This window comes from Pelodiscus sinensis, chromosome 4, assembly GCF_049634645.1.
Source record: "Pelodiscus sinensis isolate JC-2024 chromosome 4, ASM4963464v1, whole genome shotgun sequence".
Classification (NCBI taxonomy): Eukaryota; Metazoa; Chordata; order Testudines; family Trionychidae; genus Pelodiscus; species Pelodiscus sinensis.
The window spans coordinates 48,333,329-48,350,549 of NC_134714.1; the positions used below are offsets into that span (position 1 = coordinate 48,333,329).

The window sequence follows — 17,221 nt, forward strand, 5'->3', positions numbered from 1 at the left end:
CAGCATTCAGTGTTCTAAAAGCATTCTAAAAATATTGTCTAAATCAGATTGTCTTCATGGAACATCGAGTTTGACAAATCAGTAAATTCCAATGAAAAAGTGTTTTGTTTGAATTTTTCCAATCAACTCTAATAATTATAGTTCACTTCTCTGTAGTAGAGGAATGATACTGATTCAACTAAATTAATTTAGTGACTGAGGCCCAGTCTACATACAAAAAATGGATTGACCCAGCTATATTGCTCTGTGATTTGAAAAATCTGCACCTGTGGGTAACAGCTTGATTGACCTAATCCCTGGTGTACAAAATGCTAGGATAACAGAAGAATTCTTCCATTGACCTAGCTACCATGTCTCAGGGAGGTGGATTACCCTATACCCATGAGAAAACTCTATCCGTCTGCATAGGCGGTACCTACCCAGAAGTTCTGCAGCAGCACAGCTGCAATGGTGCAGCAGTGCTGCTATAGTGTTTCAAGTGTAGACAAACCCTAAGTCAGCGCAAAAAACACTGTGGATTCAGATGGTTGGCGGAGCCCTGTAATAAAAATGTATAGGAAAGAAGAATTAGAAGAGGAGATCTGTGTCAGAGTAGGGTAATGCTCTGCTGAATATTTTGCACTTGAATGTTGTCCCATATAACACCTTTGTTTTGTTCTGCTTTTATTTCTTAGAGTTTATTTCTCATTCCTTTTCCCTCATGGAACTGAAGTTTCTTTATCAGTATGCATTGCCAGACCTGACAGGAAAGATTCTGGTTGACGTTGGCTCCAGGCTTGGTGCAGTGCTATTTGGGGTAAAATCCAACATGGGAATTGGTATTGTTTCTGTGCCATTCTTTTTCCTTTTTCCTTTGGCAACTTTCATTGTTCCATACTGAAATAATAGATCAACAAAAAGGCATCTGTAGCATACAGCATCCAGGTAATAAGAGGTCTTCTTTTCTTGTACAGTCAGTTCTCCTGCTTGTCACAAAGATGAAAACACAATCTCACTTATTGACTTGCCTCCACAAACCATGAGAATTTGTGGTCCAGCAGTGTAGTGTATTGCTGTTGCATGCTTTGGCTGCTCATTAGTTTATTACTGCTCAGTCTCACATTGCTAAATTAATGTTTTCTTACCTGGCCTGACCACATATTCTGCTGAGTTTTGGTAAATCCCATTGTGAGGCTGGGAAACTCTAAAATTTCAGAGAGATACTTTTGATATCAATTTGTCTCCTAGCTCAGTGTTTCTCAGGAGTTTGAAACTGGCTTGCTACTTTCCTAAACTGTATCAGGGAAATCTCAGAGACCAGTATTGGTCCATGGACCGTTCATAGAGAAACACTGCATAGCTAACACCTAAAGCATTTTGTCTTATAAAATACTTTCTCAATTAGCTCAAGTGTAATTTCAGATTGCTGTTGGTAAAATGCATGGCCAACAATAGTACAAAATATATATGGGCATAAATTATATCAGTTAATACAAATTTCTTCAAGATGATGTCTTCTGTAAAGGCCTGATCTTGGACACACTTGAACTTGCAATTTTACTCATCTGAAAAATCCAACTTGGAATTTTTCATATGAATAAGGTTCCTGTCACATGTGAAAGTTTGCAGGATTGAGCCCGTAAATAGTAATTTTGTTGGAAGCTATTAGATTTATTTTGGCGTTCTGGAACACTTATATTGTTATAATGAAAGAAAGCCTCAAGATTAAGTAGCAGTAAAGTTAAAAGATTCTTTCTTTCATCATATTGTTGGCTTGTAGTTCAGAATTGGCAGTTTGCCATGTTTCATCTATACAGGTTGCCTTTCTAGCCATAGGGGTTGAAGGGCTTCAGATAGCTCTAATAATAAGTTACACCTGTAACTTTGTGTGTTTTGTCGCACTATTTTTTTCAACTTTCTTACGCTAGCTAAGCATAACTATAGTGTTAATTGTAGAGAAAGTTGTAACATTTTACCTGTTATAGGCTGATTGTTTTCTGACATTCAGACTTTCTTAAAAATTCTCCTTTTGGACAGAAACTTTCCATGATTGGTTTTAGTCCGAAGGTAAGTTAGCTTAGAATAATTTTTAGAATATTTAATTCCACGATTTTTAAGTTATTGGTGAAATAAATTATGCTTTGCATTTTTACATAAGAGGTACTTTAAAAAATACTGTATCCATAAGTAGCATTGTTCAGTCTCGGAGGAAAATACTGTTCTTAGGTCTTCCATCCCATTATAAGTGCAAATTGGACTTTCACATATCACTGTGTAACATGAACTGCAGAAATTCATACAGTGTGTGTGTGTGTGTGTGTGTGTGTGTGTGTGTTAGATATTTTTGTTGCTTTGTGTTCTCCTGCAAAAGAAAAAAAATACATAAGAAAAAGAATCCCAACACAATCTTTAAATGTGTTAATTCCCTCTCCCCTTTAAGTTTATATTTATAATTTTGTTTGTGCTAACTTTTAAGGTTTTTTTCCCCCTATTTCCTTAAGTCAGTTTCCACATATCTTACTAGTAGAAGTGGAGTTGGATTCTGTTGCTTATTTTCCCTTTCTTACCTTGGTCTGTGAGCTTCCATCTGTATTTTCATGGTGATATTCAAAAACATTAATTGTAACTGCCAAAAGAGGCTCTTAACCCAGAAAATATATGTAGTTCACTCTAGTATATTTTCTACTTTTATGTTGGTTTGTTTTTCACTTTACAATGTTTCATTTTTCCACTTTAGAGTAAAAGTAGTAATTTTACAGGCACCTCAATTATTACATTTCCTTTTCTTATTGTAGGGCTATCTTTACAGCTCAGCATCCCAGCTATATGGAGTAGAAATGAATGCAGACTTTTGCCAGTTGCAAGAAATGATTATAGCAAAATACCAATTTACAGACAGAGTAAAGGTGACTAAATACATTTTATAGTGTGTATAATTAATCTGATATGTTGGTTAAAGAATAATTCTATTCTAATCATAGAATCATAGAATAATAGAACTGGAAGGGACCTCAAGAGGTCATCGAGTCCAGCCCCCCGCCCTCAAGGCAGGATCAAGCTCCGTCTACACCATCCCTGACAGATGTCTATCTAACCTGTTCTTAAATATCTCCAGAGAGGGAGATTCCACCACCTCCCTTGGCAATTTATTCCAATATTTGACCACCTTGACAGTTAGGAATTTTTTCCTAATGTCCAATCTAAACCTCCCCTGCTGCACTTTAAGCCCATTACTCCTTGTCCTGTCCTCAGAAACCAAGAGGAACAAATTTTCGCCTTCCTCCTTGTGACACCCTTTTAGATATTTGAAAACCGCTATCATGTCCCCCCTTAATCTTCTTTTTTCCAAACTAAACAAGCCCAGTTCATGAAGCCTGGCTTCATAGGTCATGTTCTCTAAACCTTTAATCATTCTTGTCGCTCTTCTCTGTACCCTTTCCAATTTCTCCACATCTTTCTTGAAATGTGGCGCCCAGAACTGGACACAGTACTCCAGCTGAGGCCTAACTAGTGCAGAGTAGAGCGGCAGAATGACTTCACGAGTTTTGCTTACAACACACCTGTTGATACAACCTAGAATCATATTTGCTTTTTTTGCAACAGCATCACACTGTTGACTCATATTCAACTTGTGGTCCACTATGACCCCTAGATCCCTTTCCGCCATGCTCCTTCCTAGACAGTCGCTTCCCATCTTGTATGTATGGAACTGATTGTTCCTTCCTAAGTGGAGCACTTTGCATTTCTCTTTATTAAACCTCATCCTGTTTACCTCTGACCATTTCTCTAACTTTTTAAGGTCATTTTGAATTATGTCCCTATCCTCCAAAGAAGTTGCAACCCCACCCAGTTTGGTATCATCTGCAAACTTAATAAGCGTACTCTCTATCCCAATATCTACATCATTGATGAAGATATTGAACAGTACGGGTCCCAAAACAGACCCTTGAGGAACTCCACTTGCTATCCCTTTCCAGCAGGATTTAGAACCGTTAACAACAACTCTCTGACTACGGTTATCCAGCCAATTATGCACCCACCTTATCGTGGCCCTATCTAAGTTATATTTGCCTAGTTTATCAATAAGAATATCATGCGAGACCGTATCAAATGCCTTACTAAAGTCTAGGTATATGACATCCACCGCTTCTCCCTTATCCACAAGGCTCGTTATCTTATCAAAGAAAGCTATCAGATTAGTTTGGCATGACTTGTTCTTCATAAACCCATGCTGGCTATTCCCTATCACTTTATTACCTTCCAAGTGTTTGCATATGATTTCCTTAATTACCTGCTCCATTATCTTCCCTGGGACAGACGTTAAACTGACCGGTCTGTAGTTTCCTGGGTTGTTCTTATTCCCCTTTTTATAGATGGGCACAATATTTGCCCTTTTCCAGTCTTCTGGAATCTCCCCTGTCTGCCATGATTTTTCAAAGATCATGGCTCAGATACCTCCTCTATCAGCTCCTTGAGTAAGCTGACAGAATGACAGAAGCTGGTAAATGACAGAAGCTGGTAAAATCAGTGTTGTATTAAAGACCGATCTGTACTTTGTTTGATTTTAAACCAAACAAAAAACCTTAATGTCCATTAAAATTAAGAAGTGATTAAAAATTCTGTTTAAAATATAGTAATATTTGATTTGTTCAACTTTTTATCTGAGCATTCCCTTTGGGACACCTGGCATTGGCCACTGTCAGAAGACAGGCTAGTGGGCTAGATGGACCTTTGGTCTGACCCAGTATGGCTCTTGTTACGTTCTTACAAGTAGGCTCAGTCTGCTAGCTAATCCCAAACAAGTAAGTACTGATCTAATTAAAATCAATGGATGTTCTTCCACTGTTTCACTATTTATTGAAACAGAATGAAAGCCAGTAAATGCTTATATCTAGAATGATTAAAAACAAGTGGCATCTGCAGTCTCTCTTTTGTTAAGAATAGCAAAGATACTATCAAGGATTTGCACTGGAGTAGAGGCTAAGGTCTGCAGGCTACCAACTTTTGGGTGTTGTATTTCTTTAGTAGTTTTCTTGGAACAGAAAAGTTCAGTTCACGTTAGTGCACATATATGTCAGAAAAATAAGAAAGGTTCCAAACAAATTCAAACCATTAATATATAGAGATACCATTCTATTATGAAAACACTCCGGCTACGTCTACATTGGCCCCTTCTCCAGAAGAGGCATGTTAATTTCCAACGTCAGAATAGGGAAATCCGCGGGGGATTTAAATAAACATGGCCGCCGCTTTTTTCCGGCTTGGGGAAAAGCGTCTAGACTGGCGCGATCCTCCGGAATAAAGCCCTTTTCCGGAGGATCTCTTATTCCTACTTTGAAGTAGGGCTTTATTCCGGAGGATCGCGCCAGTCTAGACGCTTTTTTCCGGCTTTTCCCCAAGCCGGAAAAAAAGCGGCGGCCATGTTTATTTAAATCCTGCAGGGGATATTTAAATCACCCGCGGATTTCCCTATTCTGAAGTTGGAAATTAACATGCCTCTTCCGGAGAAGAGGCCAGTGTAGACGTAGCCTCCTTGTTTGGGAATTTGAGCCCATACAAAAGATCTTGGGGTGAAAGGCAATGAATAAACACAGTAGGTGAAATCCTGGCCCCATTGAAATAAGCGGCAAAACTCCCAGCATCTGTCTGCAACTGGGAGTGAGATCTTCAGGCTGGGAAAGACTCAGGGGATGATGTGGGTCCAACCTGGGTGGCTAGCCTGAGCATTTGCTGGTGCTACAGCAGCCACATTGCTATTTTTGAGCATGAATTCAGGGCCCTGCTGGGATGAATTTGGGTTGTGAGGGTTGTTTCTAGATGCAGTGTAGACATGGCTTCTGATGTGTCTGAAATATATCAGTGAAATGAGATTGGACTATGCAGCAGAATGCTTTATTAGGTTAATTAGAGACTGTAGATGCGTATGCATACTCTTGGGTTGCTTTATATTTGGAAAATATACACTTACAATTTAAAGTTTTTTTCTTCACACCTTGTAATTCTTCTGAAGTGTTACAGTTTTCAGTGCATAAAGATAAATCAGAGCCAACATTTTCAAAGCAGTGCCTGGGGACTTTGTCATTTAACTCCCACCTGATGTTAAATTAGTCATGTGACTCTTATTATTACGCAGTGTTTTGAACATTTTCACGCACTGCTTTTAACATTTCATTCTTGAATTTCAGCTTCATTCCTCTCTTATTGCATCTTTTAAGAGAGGCACACTAGCATGGGAAAACAGCCAAAAGCTAGATGGCTAAGTAATAACTATGTAACAAGAAGTTAAAAAAGCCTTGCAATAGCCACTGTTATCTGGGATGTTCTGACCCCCACTGTGACCCCTGTTACTTGAGAGATCTGAATAAAATAATTTCTATATTTAATAGTGAATTTATACGTGAGTCTTGTACTGTTCTATTCATAATTTTAAAAATAAGTGTCTAGAAATCACTGATTTTATACCATGTTTGCTGTGAATGTTTATATGTTGGTTAATAAACAACAGAAGTTCAGGAAATCACTCTTACATGTATTCAACTTTAATACACCTAACTGTATTTATAAAGAAGTTTGGTTTTCCCTTATATCGTGAAAATCAAACTTTTCAGTACTGGTTTCTTCTTCCCTTTCAGTTTATCAGTCAGTCCCTACCTTTGGTTGATGGACACTTATATAGCATATGCACTTTTTTTTCTTGGCAACATTCTGAATGATTTTAAAGAAGTTACAGTAAAACTCCAATTGTCCGACATCCAGTGGTCTGGCACTCCTGATAGTCCCGCACCAACTGCAACTCGGAAGTGCTCCGGCCAGCCGGACAATTAGAGCTGCTCTGCCCCAGGCTTCCCCAAGTCCACTGCTGCTGAAACTGACCAGTGGCTGACTTGGGGGAGCCGGGGGCAGAGCAGCTGGGGTGCTGCCGGGTTGGTCCCGCAGCGCCGCCCTCTCCCATGCTGTGCAGACATTTATCTAACCTACTCTTAAATATTTCCAGAGATGGAGATTCCACAACCTCCCTGCGCAATTTATTCCAGTGTTTAACCACCCTGACAGTTAGGAACTTTTTCCTAATGTCCAACCTAAAACTCCCTTGCTGCAGTTTAAGCCCATTGCTTCTTGCTCTATCCTCAGAGGTCAAGATGAACAAGTTTTCTCCCTCCTCCTTATGACACCCTTTTAGATACCTGAAAACGGCTATCATGTCCCCCCTCAGTCTTCTCTTTTCTAAACTATACAAACCCAATTCTTTCAGCCTTCCTCCATAGGTCGTGTTCTCTAGACCTTTAATCATTCTTGTTGCTCTTCTCTGGACTCTCTCCAATTTCTCCACATCTTTCTTGAAATGCGGTGCCCAGAACTGGACACAGTACTCCAACTGAGGCCTAACCAGCGCAGAGTAGAGCGGAAAAATGACTTCTCATGTCTTGCTCACAACACACCTGTTAATGCATCCCAGAATCGTGTTTGCTTTTTTTGCAACAGCGTCACACTGTTGACTCATATTTAGCTCGTGGTCAACTATAACCCCTAGATCCCTTTCTGCCGTACTCCTTCCTAGATAGTTGCTTCCCATTCTGTATGTGTGAAACTGATTGTTCCTTCCTAAGTGGAGCACTTTGCATTTGTCTTTATTAAACTTCATCCAGTTTACTTCAGACCATTTCTCCAATTTGTCCAGATCATTTTGAATTATGACCCTATCCTCCAAAGTAGTTGCAAACCCTCCCAACTTGGTATTATCTGCAAACTTAATAAGCGTACTTCCTATGTCTTTCATGTGCACCTAGGCTATGTCTACACTGGCGGCTTCTTGCGCAAGAACATCTTGTGCAAGGGTTCTTGTGTAAGAAGTCTTGCGCAAAAAAAAGTCCACACTGCCATGTGCATGCTGTGCTTTTGCGCAAGAGCTCCCATGGCAGTGTGGGCGCTCTCTTGCGCAAGGACGCTCTGATGGCCATTTTAGCCATAGGGCTTTCTTGTGCAAGAAATCCCTGCTAAGCGTCCACACTGCCCTCTTGTGCAAGAGGGCTTACACCTGTTAAAAAAGAGCATAACTCTTGCGCAAGGAGCCCTCTCTTATCACGCTGTACTGTAAATTTACTTGCGCAAGAGCAGGCGAGCAGTGTAGACGCTCGACAGATTCTTGCGCAAGAACGGCCGTACTTGCGCAAGAAGCCACGAGTGTAGACATAGCCCTAATGTGGAATAGATATAAGCAACACATCTAGAAGAAAAACAGTTATGGAAAGGTTAGTAACTTTTTCCCTCTATTATTAATCCCTTAAGTACCGACTGGGAAAGCAGACCAGTGCTACTGCATCATCCTTTTTGTCTACCATGGTAATGTTACTTGTACAAGTAACATTTTCATGTGACAATGGTCCAGTGTTCAAATTCGGATTGATTAAGCAAAGTATCAGTTTAGCTGTAGAGGTACCAAAAGTTAACCATATTCACTAGGTTGTTTTCTAATTGGTAGGGACACTTCAAATGAAGGATGTTAAGAGGCGGCTAATTCACTAATTGTGTAGTCGATTATGGACTACACAATTAGTCAATAAGGGAAAGCTTGCTCAGTCCCAGCTTGCACCGGGTTGAAGAGCTACCCCTGCTGCAGTTCTGAATTTTAAATGTAGCAAGAGCCGGGTGCGCAGGCAGCCTGGGCCTGCTGCAGAGTCAGAGGCTGCTTTGTGGCAGCCTCCCTTGTCCCCCTCCCCCATATTGCTGTGTCTGATAAAATTGGCAGCGCAGGGGTGGCGGAGACAGGTGGTACCGTGAATATAGTGCTGGGGGAGGAGGGAAGACTTTTAAATGGTTAAATGATTTTCTGAAATATAGTAAGCATTCACAATAAAGCACTGGAAACTAAAGTATTATCATAATTTCCTAAATCATCTTTGGTAACATTCAGTGATCAAGATCAAAAATACAATGTAACGTATTTTTACTTACTATGCATAATGAATTGAGTACTACAATTACTGAGAAAATAAAGCTGGTTTCTTTAACATTCACTCTAGTGAGTTCATTTCTATATTACTTAATATGAATTGTATCCATTTTTATTATCTGTAGACCAGTGGTTTTCAAACTACAGGTCATGACCTAGTACTGGGTCATGGAATGTCAGGTACTGGATCTTGTTGTTGTAGGGTGATCAGGTGAGCAGTGGGGTGTGAAGGCAGGCTACCTGGCACTGCAGACTGCACTATGCCCTAGAAGTGGTAGCTCCTAAATGGGAGTGGGGTGTGAGCACATAGAGCTTTGTGCACTGGCCCTGCCCCGAACAGTAACTACGCACTGCCATTGGCTGGGAACCTGCTGCTGGCTGCTTCTGGGGATCAGAATGGTCTGCAGTGCCAGGAGAGGCAGGAAGCTTGCACCACTGACCAGGAGCTGCTCAAGGTAAATCCTTCCTGCCCCAGCCCTGTCCCTCCCCCAAAACTGGAGCCCCCTCTTATACCCTAAAGCTCTTATCCTTAGCCCCACCCCAGAGCCCACACCCTAGTCAGATTTTATTGGGTCACGGGCACTAACCATTTTCTTCAGCTAGGACATGAGAAAAAAAGTTTGATAACCAATGCTGTAGACATTGTTGGCCATAGGTACTTTGTTCTTTATACAGACCTTATGTCTATTAGAAAGCTGTGTATGTTCTTTTAAGTTAACTTTTATCTATGTACAATTATTTCTCCTTCAGGTGCTTCATTCTGACATCTGTATTCAAGCTTCACTCCTTCAAAATGCTGATGTTGTTGTAATGAATAATGTCTTTGAATATTTTCTTGACAGACTGGAACAGGCCAGGTAAGATATGTGTCCATACAAGTAATCAGTTTCTTTGCCAATGTATTTAACCTTGCAGGCTATAAAAATCCATTCTGTTGTTCTTTCTGAAGTCTCACACATGATTTAGCTTTGAAAGCTACTGAAAGCTTTTTCTCATAGGCCCACCAAAACTTTTTTCATAACATTTGCTCTAATCTGTTAAAATACTGTACTGACTTTGTATGAAATAATGAAATGATCTTGAATTGCTTTACCAACATAAAGAGTAAAATCTGTAACAAAACAACAAAAGGGTCCTTCATCAAACGTATGGACTACAAAAGGGCTTTAAATATATATTCATACTTGAAATTACAATTACTAGTGACATTTCAAACATGGTCCTCAAGACCTAAACAAGCTGTAAAGGTCTACAGCTTGGTTAAAATTATACCTTTACCTTCCTTCTTAAGAATTAAAGATTATTGGTGTAATGTTGCACAACAAGCATAAGGAAGAGTAAGATTTGTAGAGTGATGGAAACTATATCTTTCTTAGTTGATATTACTATGGTATGTGAAATGATTTGACTTGTAAAATCACAAGTAGTTTTGTGAAGGATATATCTGGAATACTGTGATTATATTCATGTATTTTGTCTCCACTGCAGCATAGGGACATAAAGAGAAAACTTGTGTCTGTAATGAATAAAAAAGTGAGTGAGGATTAGCCTCCCTCCTCTAGAGTCCTGAGTTCAGATTCTGATTTAGGTCACAAATTAAATTGTCTATTGTTTGATCCTGATTTAGAGTGGATTATTTGTTGACCATCACAAAGTAAGAACCTATTGGACGTGAGTGGCAGTCTCTCAGGTTCCAGATTGGAACAGCAAGGGTGTTGTATGTTATGGGTAAAATACATCACAAGAGTTAAGTGAAGAACACTACATAATCTCTGTCCTCACAACATGCCAATGACGGAACTATTTGCTCTTCCCATCTTTGAGGAACAACTAAAGCTAATTAAAAAAGAAAACTCCAAAGTCATGTAATCCTTCTAATCTTCATTAATAGTATATCCATTGGTATTAGCCCACACAGAGACTTATATTAGGATATTAACAATTATTTTATAAAGCACAAATGGCAGATCTTTAAAGTCAGTCAATTTAGTGACCAGAAATAATCAGTGTTTAAAATTGGGTTTTATTGAATGTGTTTCTTTCTCAAAAAACTGATTATTTTGTGATCTTTAAATACTATATTTGAATTTTTAAATGTGTTTCAGAGCTTGGGAATTTATCAGTCAAAATATAAGGAAAAAAGGGTCATTATTAGTAACAGTCCCAAGCCTTGAAGAATCTATCTCAAACCTACAGGTTCGTAGTTCTTCTTTTTCAAATAGCTGTAACTGCCATGCTGTATCTTACTCTTTGTGAAAGTAGTATTACAGTGAGTCAGTGTGCATTCTAGAAGTCGCTTATGTTAGGATGCAGAGTATCACGGAGTGGGCAGTGTGGTCAAATTCTTATAGCAGAGAACTGGAAATCAGGACCCTGAAATCTGTTCCCAGCTTTGCCACCAATTTGTGGGACCTTAGAAAGTGTATTTAAATCTCTCTGTGCCTTGGTTCACCATCTATGAAAATGGGATACAGGTACTCCCCGAGTTACGAACATTCAAGTTGCAAATGTCCACAGATATGAATGCTCAACTGCAGCCTCAGGGAGCAGGCAAGAGGCACAAGTGGGGGTGAGCAAAGGCTGGAGTACTGTGGCCAACCCTCCCAAAACTGCTCCCCCACCTGACGGCTCAGCGTGGGCTCTGGCAGTGCCCAGCCATCTCCACGAACACTCCTTACAGACTCTGGCAGGCCCCATGCTCTGGCATCTCCATCCTCCCCGTGCAGACTCTGTCCCCAGCCCCTGCTCTCCTGAAGGTGGCAAGTGGTATGATCATGGGCCAAAAGAGAAGGGGGCAGCTGCGCACAGCCAGAATGAAGTAGTGCTTTAAAATGCCATTTCTCTCCAGTTGCCTCCGCTCACTTCCTCCAGATGAGCAGGTCATTGGTGCAGGGGGACTGCCAGAGCCCCTGCTGAGCCTGCAGGTGCCGGGGGGAGAGTGGAGTGGCTGCCAGGCTACTGAGCCCATAGGTGGGAAATGGGGACTACCTGGGGGTGGGGGTGGCTGGAGCCAAGAGGAACACCCAAAAATCTAATAGCCCTGGACACCCCTTCTAATCTAGCCCTCCGGCTGCGTATTGTCCACAAGTTCCTTTCCGAATCTCTACCTACCCTTACGGTAATTAAACCTGCCTTTCTTCAAGCACCAAACAGCATTCAATATTAAATAAACTAGTCAATTTTTATTGTTTTTCTGTTTTAATTACTAGTATTACAACTGTAATATTTTCTATTTTTCTTTGCAAATATACAGTATTTCAGCTTCATTATGGGTTAAATAGGCTTTTGTGGGCTAGCGTGGGAACCAAACTGCCATTTATAACATTATTTCTAGGGCAACTGTGTTCAGAGTTTGAAATAACTGACTTACAAATGAACTTCTGGAACACAGCCCATTCATGAATTGGGGATTTTCTGTACTATTTATCTACACCACCACAAAGCTGTTGTGATGCTTAATTTACATCACCCCCAAATTTTGAGGATCTCAAAGTATTATACTATCATTCAAGCCTATACTAGAGATGTTAAGTATCGGCTAATTGAATAGTCAGTTAACCTCATGAAATCTTATTTGGTTACTCAACAATTTTGTAGTCCTCGAGGGTGGAGCCAGCAGCCACTGAGCTCTGGCTTCTCTCCCAAGGAGCCCCCTGCTATTCCACACTGCTGGCTCAGTATCAGACACACCAGCATGGAGTACCAGGTCCCCTCGCAGACCAGTTGCCTGTCGCCCCACACTGCTGCCTTTTGCTGATACAGCCCCTCTCTGGGATGGGATGGGGTGGGGCTGAGCTCCTGGACCAGGTGCAAGCTAGAACTTAGCCTGGCTGCCTTCCCACCTGGCTTCTAATACACTTTAAATGCAGAGCTGCAGCAGGGGTAGGTCCCGGACCTGGTGCAAGCCAAGACTGAACCAGGCTGCTGGCCAGATTGTTAAAAAAATTACTGGCAAGGATGGGGCAGGGAGAGAGGAATGCATGTAGTCTATAGCATTAACCTATAAGCTTTTGCTTATCGGTTAATTGGTTGATCGACTACACTATTACATCCCTAGCCTATACTATGTGTCTTTTGAGTTGGATTACATGATTTCATCAATATGTTACTGGGAACATAAGTGAAAAACTAAAACCACATGTATAATTTATCAGCAAGTGTGAATCCAAAGAGACTCCCATTCCAGATAAAAATAGTCTGACCCAAATTTGAATAAACAGATAAGCTGACAGAGTTACTTTTCGTAAGTTATCCTTACTCTTATTTAGGTAAAATGATGCTTCTATAAATAATGGCTAAACTGTCTTTCTTTCCTTTTCTCACTGATGTCTGCCTCCCTTGAAACATAAGTTAAGTTGGTTGCTCAAAAGTGTGTTAATTTATGTTTCTGCTTTTAATTGTTTCAGACGGATATACTGCTCAGCCAGTGGGTAGAAGAGATGAAGCTGGACTATGATGTATATCTGGAAAAGGACATTGATAGAGAAGCGCTTGAACAAATTCATTTGTACAAGATTCTCTAGCATACAGCCAGTGTTGATGATAATAGTATAAAATTGACTTCAGAAAGAGTTGTATGAAAAGACTCTAGGATTAAGACCTATTTCTAGAATAAATCATATGAAAAAGTTAACGATTTATATTAGAAATTATACATATTCTCACTAATGAAGTGGGCTTTTGAAAACATATTTTGAGATGTTAAATTTCTTACATTAAAGTTCTCTCAGCTGCAGGTAATGGGCTTGGGGGTGGGTGGCAGGAGACTTCCTGTAGTCTGGCAAATTCTCTCATTTGAGACTGGTCAGGTTCTAATGGTGCCAAACCAGGGAGGGTCAATCTTGGCACCATTGGAATCTGTCCAGTCCCAAAGGAGAGAATTTGCCGGGCTAGGGGAGGTTTTCCCCCAATCCTATCACCTGCAGCTGGCAGGCTGCCCCAGCAAACAGCCTGTCTTGTTCCCCTCCTTCCCCCAACCTGACTGGGCAGTTTACCCAGGTATTGCCAGCACTTTGAGAGCTATAGGCTGTGGCTCCTGCCGTGAGGCTTCAGCCCTGTGCTCAAGGGGGCTGCTGCTGGGCTCTATCCCCACCCCTGCGCTCCAATTCTAGCTCCACACTGCTGCAGGATTTTGGCCTCTGCCCCACGCTGACCCGAGCTGCCATGGGATTCCGGCCCTGTGGTGATGCAAGGCAGTTAGAGGCAGCTGCAGGGCTCCAGCCCTGATCCTGCGCTGCCCCCAGCTGAGCTGCTGATCCTGTTATCCCAGCTGATCCTGTCCTTAGGCTCCAGGCTCTCTGATCCAGGAGCATCTGTGCTTCTTCTGAACCATGGATGTTGCTGGACCATAGAGAGCTAGTTTATGGAGGTACAACCTGTACAGTACATTTTAGCCAGTAGATATCTCTGTGGCTCCACTCTGCATGGAAATGTTTTTAAAGAATAGCAGTCAACTAACACCAGAAGATTCAGAGGAGTAGCTGTGTTAGTCTGTAACTGGAAAAAATTAAAAAACAACAAATAGTCTTGCTGGAACTTAGAGACTAACAAAAAATGTAGATGATATCATGAGCTTTCGTGGCACAACCCATTTCCTCCGTTCATCTGCAGAAGTGGGTTGTGCTCACGAAAGCTCATGATACTATCTACATTTTTTGTAAGGTTTGCCGCACCTTAGAGACTATTCGTTGTTTTTTAAGTTTAACACCAGAAGAGTCTGTTATGCACAACCCTCCCAAAGTTTTTTAAAAGTGATATTAACATAAGAATAGTGACCCACTATTCAATCTGAATAGTATTCATGTATTCAACACAGCTCTGTTGAAAAGCTTTAATATATAATGTTGGGTTTTTAATACTGACAGATTTACAACACTGCTATTAATATTCTACCTATGGAATTTCTGATTATTTTTAAGGTCTGCCCAGTAACTACAGAGCTTATTGCTATTAGTATAGAAAGGACCACTGTCCCAGTTTAGAGTAGCATTGTGACAGTAATGATCTTCCCCTTCTATTCAGTTCTCCAGTTCACTGTTGATGTCAATTACTTAGGAATAAAGAAGAATCATTCAGAATTATTGGTCTAAATATAGGATAATGAAAATCTGCTTTGTTGTCTTAGTTTTTATGCATTTCATAAGTGTTTAAGAAACTAAATATTCTGAGCAGGAGTTATGGCCTAGCACAAGTGTGGTCAATTTTGGATGGGGGTCCTCTCCAAGAATTTGTTAAGTGGTTGGAGCCACACTTTTCTATGATATTAATGGAGGGGGTTTAGGTTCTCGGATGAAGTCTGGGTACAGGAGGAAGTGGTAGGTAAGGGATTGAGGTGCAGAAGGGGGTGCAGGGCCTGGGAGGGAATTTGGATGGAGGAAGAGGTTGAACTTGTGACCTGAAGCAAGGGTGCAGAGGGTTTGGGTACACGAGGGGGTTGTGACCTGGGGCGGGGGGTTACTGTATGGGAGGGGTTGGTGTACAAAGTGCAGACTCTGGTCAGGAGGCGCTGACCCTCAGACAGGCTCCCTGACTGCTGTGATTCTACATACTGCTCAAAGTAGCCAGCTGTTGAGTCCATTGTGTGTTTTTTTGGATGGTGTGCCCCTTGGGGGAAGGTGGTAGTGGGTCTCTACGTGCTGCATACACCCGCAAGCATCACACCTGCAGCTCCCATTGACCGATTTGCAGCCAGTGGGAGGCTGTGAGGACAGTGTGAGGGTGGGGGCAGGATGTAGACAGGTTGTCGACTCCCCCCTCCCTTTACCCAAGGGGCAGGCATTGCACAAAGATGCATGCTGGCCCCACTAGTGGGCAACTTTGAGCAGCATGTGGAGCAGTAGCAGCCAGGGAACCTGCCTGCCTGAGAGGCCTACTGGCCTGCGGGCTGGATCCAAGGCTATGTCTAGACTACGGGGAAGATTTGAAAGAGGATATGCAAATTCCGGCAGAGCTTTCGAAAGTGAAAGTAGTCTAGACGTGGGGGGTTTTCCGGAAAATCCCCCCACCCCTTTTCGAAAAGCCGCATAAACCTCATTTTTTGAGGAAAAGCAGCTTTTCAGAAAAGGCGGGGGGTTGCAAAAAAATTGCGTCTAGACTACTTTCACTTTCGAAAGCTCCGCTTTCAAAGGTGAGATTGGAAGAAGATATGCAAATTCCTCTTTTGAATCTTCCCCATAGTCTTGACAAGCCCCAAATGTTTGGCAAGCCAGATCTGGGCTTGTCTGCCCGTGGCCAAGCATAATCTTTGGTGATGGTGTAAAACATTGGGTACACACAATAACAGAACTGCTCTAACCCCCTTCATAAAGAATAAAAAGACTTGCACACATGCTTATATTTAGATTCTGTTCCAACTATACAAAATTTTCAGTTTGTTGAAAATGTTTTTCAGCTTTAGACAACGCTGACAATCAATATGTTTTGCATTTAACTGCAGGAATTTTTGACTAAGTGTAGTGCCAATTGGAAGCAATGTTACTGTATGTCTAAAAGTTTTCTACACAATTTATGTCCTGTTCAAATGGAAAAACATATTGGATACACTTTTTATTTTTCTAATAGTTTTCAGAGCAGCAAAGTATATCTGTAAATGTTGTAATAATATATATGGAGACAAAAAGATGTAATTGATAATTTGGGCCGTCATAGAACACCAAATAAATGGATCTTTATTACATGGGTAGAGTGTTATTTTTGAGACCAAGAAGTCAGCCCTTTTCTCATTTCATTTTGTTTTGGGAAGTTATAACTTGACTTTTGTTGAGCCTGTATCCAGAGACTCTGGTGGATGTATTTTTCACTTACTACATATTTTAGAGAGTTTGTCTCTGTTTGATCAAGAACTCCTCCTAAATGGTAAAGAGTTAGTACCACCAAATTCGGTATACAGCTTCCTCTTATCATAACTTAATGCAACATCAGGGTTTGGTTGTGCAAGGAAAATTGGATGTGCCTCGAATGGGATTGCTTCTCATAAAACCAAACAGAAAAGAGACAGAATCACCAAATCAAGTACGGTCCTCAACACTGACATAATTGGGTGAACGTTGAAAGAGACTGAACCAAGATGAGCCTGAAAAATAAGATGAAACTGGAATAGGATTGCTTCTCAAACCTTACAGAAAAGAGATAAAACAGAAATTTGGAGTAATGCTCTGTTTTGACATAGCCAATCGATGCTTAAGGTGTGAAAATTAGAACACAACCAAATTGATTATAGCCCTTTTTTGTTAAACATAGTGCATGATAAGAGTTTATAGGGATGAAGAAAAAAAATTACACTTGATGGCATTC

At 41.0% G+C, this 17,221-nt stretch overlaps 1 protein-coding gene across 4 annotated transcripts in view; it reads left to right on the forward strand.

The window, feature by feature from the left end:
• The window catches only part of LOC102456449 (uncharacterized), a 33,636-nt gene extending 17,032 nt beyond the window's left edge, over positions 1-16,604 (forward strand). For all 4 annotated transcript variants that reach the window (XM_075926933.1, XM_014570776.3, XM_075926932.1 and 1 more), the window contains 5 exons: positions 675-796; positions 2,775-2,885; positions 9,680-9,786; positions 11,035-11,125; positions 13,336-16,604. In XM_075926933.1, the coding sequence (XP_075783048.1) occupies positions 675-796; positions 2,775-2,885; positions 9,680-9,786; positions 11,035-11,125; positions 13,336-13,452 (548 nt within the window). In that variant the 3' untranslated portion in view covers positions 13,453-16,604. The remainder of the gene's footprint in view (positions 1-674; positions 797-2,774; positions 2,886-9,679; positions 9,787-11,034; positions 11,126-13,335) is intronic.
• The last annotated feature ends 617 nt before the right edge of the window (positions 16,605-17,221 follow it).